At 65.7% G+C, this 2,452-nt stretch overlaps 1 protein-coding gene across 1 annotated transcript; it reads left to right on the top strand.

Annotated features, from left to right (window-relative positions):
* Positions 1 to 142: 142 nt before the first annotated feature.
* PEA15 (proliferation and apoptosis adaptor protein 15) lies at positions 143 to 2,247 on the top strand. The gene is made up of 3 exons (XM_026046669.1): positions 143 to 318; positions 1,674 to 1,829; positions 2,179 to 2,247. The coding sequence occupies exons 1-3, from the start codon at positions 147 to 149 to the stop codon at positions 2,241 to 2,243; spliced, it is 393 nt and encodes a 130-aa protein (XP_025902454.1). The 5' UTR covers positions 143 to 146; the 3' UTR covers positions 2,244 to 2,247.
* The last annotated feature ends 205 nt before the right edge of the window (positions 2,248 to 2,452 follow it).

Genomic DNA, 2,452 nt, shown 5'->3' with positions numbered 1-2,452 from the left:
GTGCAGCCGCGTGGGCGCCCGTGGCCCCGGCCCTGTCACATCCCATGAGCGTCACATGAGTGACGGGCCAGCGGAGCGGCGGCGCGCGCGGCGCCGCGGGGAGGCTGAGGCCGGGCCGCTCGTGACGCGCGTGTCCCTGCGCAGCCATGGCCGAGTACCGCAGGCTGCGCGAGGAGCTGGCGCAGAACATCACGGCCGAGGACCTGGAGCAGCTCAAGTGCGCCTGCAAGGAGGACATCCCCAGCGAGCAGAGCGAGGCCATCGCCACCAGCCACCACTGGTTCGCCTTCCTGGAGCAGCACGGCAAGCTGGACAAGGGTGAGCCCCGTCCCCAGCCGGCCCTCATCCCTGTCCCTGATCCCTGTCTTTTGGCTCTTCCCCATGCCTGATCCCTGGCCCCTGCCTTGCTCCCTGTTCCTGTCGCCCACCCCTATTCCTGTCGCTTATCCCAGTCCCTGCTGCCTGTCCTGATCCCCATCCGTGTCCTTGTCCCCTGCCTCAATTCCTTTTCCCTGTCCTGGTCTCCTTCCCTGATCCCTGTCCCCTTGCCCTCCTTCTTGTCACTATCATGGTCCCCAACCTTGTGCCAATCCCCATCACCGATCCTTGTCCCTTGATCCCAGTCCCTGTCCCCTTTCCTGGTGCCTTCTGTCCTGTCCCCATCACAGATTCCTCTCAATCCCAATCCTTGTCCCCAATCCTGGTCCCTTCCCCAGCCCTGAATCCCTGTCCCCTGTCCTGTCCCCAGCCCTGTCCTGCTCCCGGTCCCAGATCTTGTTCCATCCTCCATCCACATCCCTTCTCCCGCTCCGTGTCACCCGCTCCCCTCTCCTGTCCCAGGCCATGTTCCCAGCGGGGTCCTTGTGCCCTTCCCTTGTTCCTGTCCCCATCCCCATCCAGTCCCCTGTCCCCACCCTGCTGGGACCAAGCCCTCCTGGGTGCTCCTGTGCGCTCCTGCACATTCCTGTGTGCTCCTGCGCACTGTGGCATGCTCCTGTGCACCCCTACACACGCTTGTGTGCTCCTGCATGCCCTGGCATGCTCCTGCATGTTCCTGTGCGCTCCTGCACACTTCTGCATGCTCCTGCACGCTTCCGCATGTTCCTTTGCACTCCTGCACACTTCTGCATGCTCCTGCACGCTTCTGCATGTTCCTTTGCTCTCCTGTGCACTCCTGCATGCTCTTGCACACTCCCGTGTGCTCCTGCATGCTCCTGTGCAAACCTGCACGTCCCTGCATGCTCCTGTGTACTCCTGCACACTCCTGCATGCTCCTGCACGCTCCTGCATGTTCCTTTGCACTCCTGCCCACTCCTGCATGTTCCTGCACGCTCCTGCATGTTCCTTTGCACTCCTGCACACTCCTGCACGCTCCTGCATGTTCCCTTGCACTCCTGCACACTTCTGCATGCTGCTGTGCATTCCTGCATGCTCCTGTGCAACCCTGTATGCTTCTGTATGCTCTTGTACATTCCTGCGTGCTCCTGTGCAACTCTGCATGCTCCTGTATGCTCTTGTGCATTCCTGCATGCTCCTGTGCAACCCTGCATGCTCCTGCGTGCTCTTGTGCACTCCTGCACGCTCCTGCATGCTCCTGCCCATTCCTGCACGCTCCCGCGTGCTCCTGCACGCTCGTGCACGCTCGTGCGCGCGCTCACACGGCCGTCCCGCAGACGACCTGTCCTACATCGAGCACATCTTCGAGATCTCGCGCCGGCCCGACCTGCTCACCATGGTGGTGCAGTACCGCACGCACGTGCTCAAGATCTCCGAGGAGGACGAGGTGGACACCAAGCTCACCCGCATCCCCAGCGCCAAGAAGTACAAAGGTGGGAGCCTGCGCGGAGCCCCCCGTCCCCCCGGGCGGTGCCAGGGACCCCCTTGTCCCCCAGGGTGGTGCCAGGACCCCCGGGAAGGGCTGGGGACACCCCTGTCCCCCCGGGCGGAGCCAGGGACCCCCTGTCCCCCAGGGTGGTGCCAGGGACCCCGGGAAGGGCTGGGGACACCCCTGTCCCCCCGGGCGGTGCCAGGGACCCCCTTGTCCCCCAGGGTGGTGCCAGGACCCCCGGGAAGGGCTGGGGACACCCCTGTCCCCCCGGGCGGTGCCAGGGTCCCCCCCCCACCACCTCAGGGTCCCTGGGGGCCCCAGCGGCTCCCGCTGACCCCCCCATCTCGCAGACATCATCCGGCAGCCCTCGGAGGAGGAGATCATCAAACTGGCCCCCCCGCCCAAGAAGGCCTGAGCGGGGGGCGAGGATGAGGAGGAGGATGAAGGCCGCGGCCCCCCGTGTCCCCCCGCCGCCCCTCCCAGCCCCGGGTGGGCAGGGGGGCTGCCACGGGCACTAACAAAAGCCCCCCCGGGGCGGCTCTGCGTGTGTGTGCGTGTGTGTCGGGGGGCTTCGCTATTCCCAGGGACCCCCCCCCCAAAACCAACCAACCTTGTGGGGAGGGG

This window comes from Nothoprocta perdicaria, unplaced genomic scaffold, assembly GCF_003342845.1.
Source record: "Nothoprocta perdicaria isolate Ctin4 unplaced genomic scaffold, notPer1 scaffold_451, whole genome shotgun sequence".
NCBI lineage: Eukaryota > Metazoa > Chordata > Aves > Tinamiformes > Tinamidae > Nothoprocta > Nothoprocta perdicaria.
This window is presented reverse-complemented; position numbering and strand designations above follow the sequence as displayed.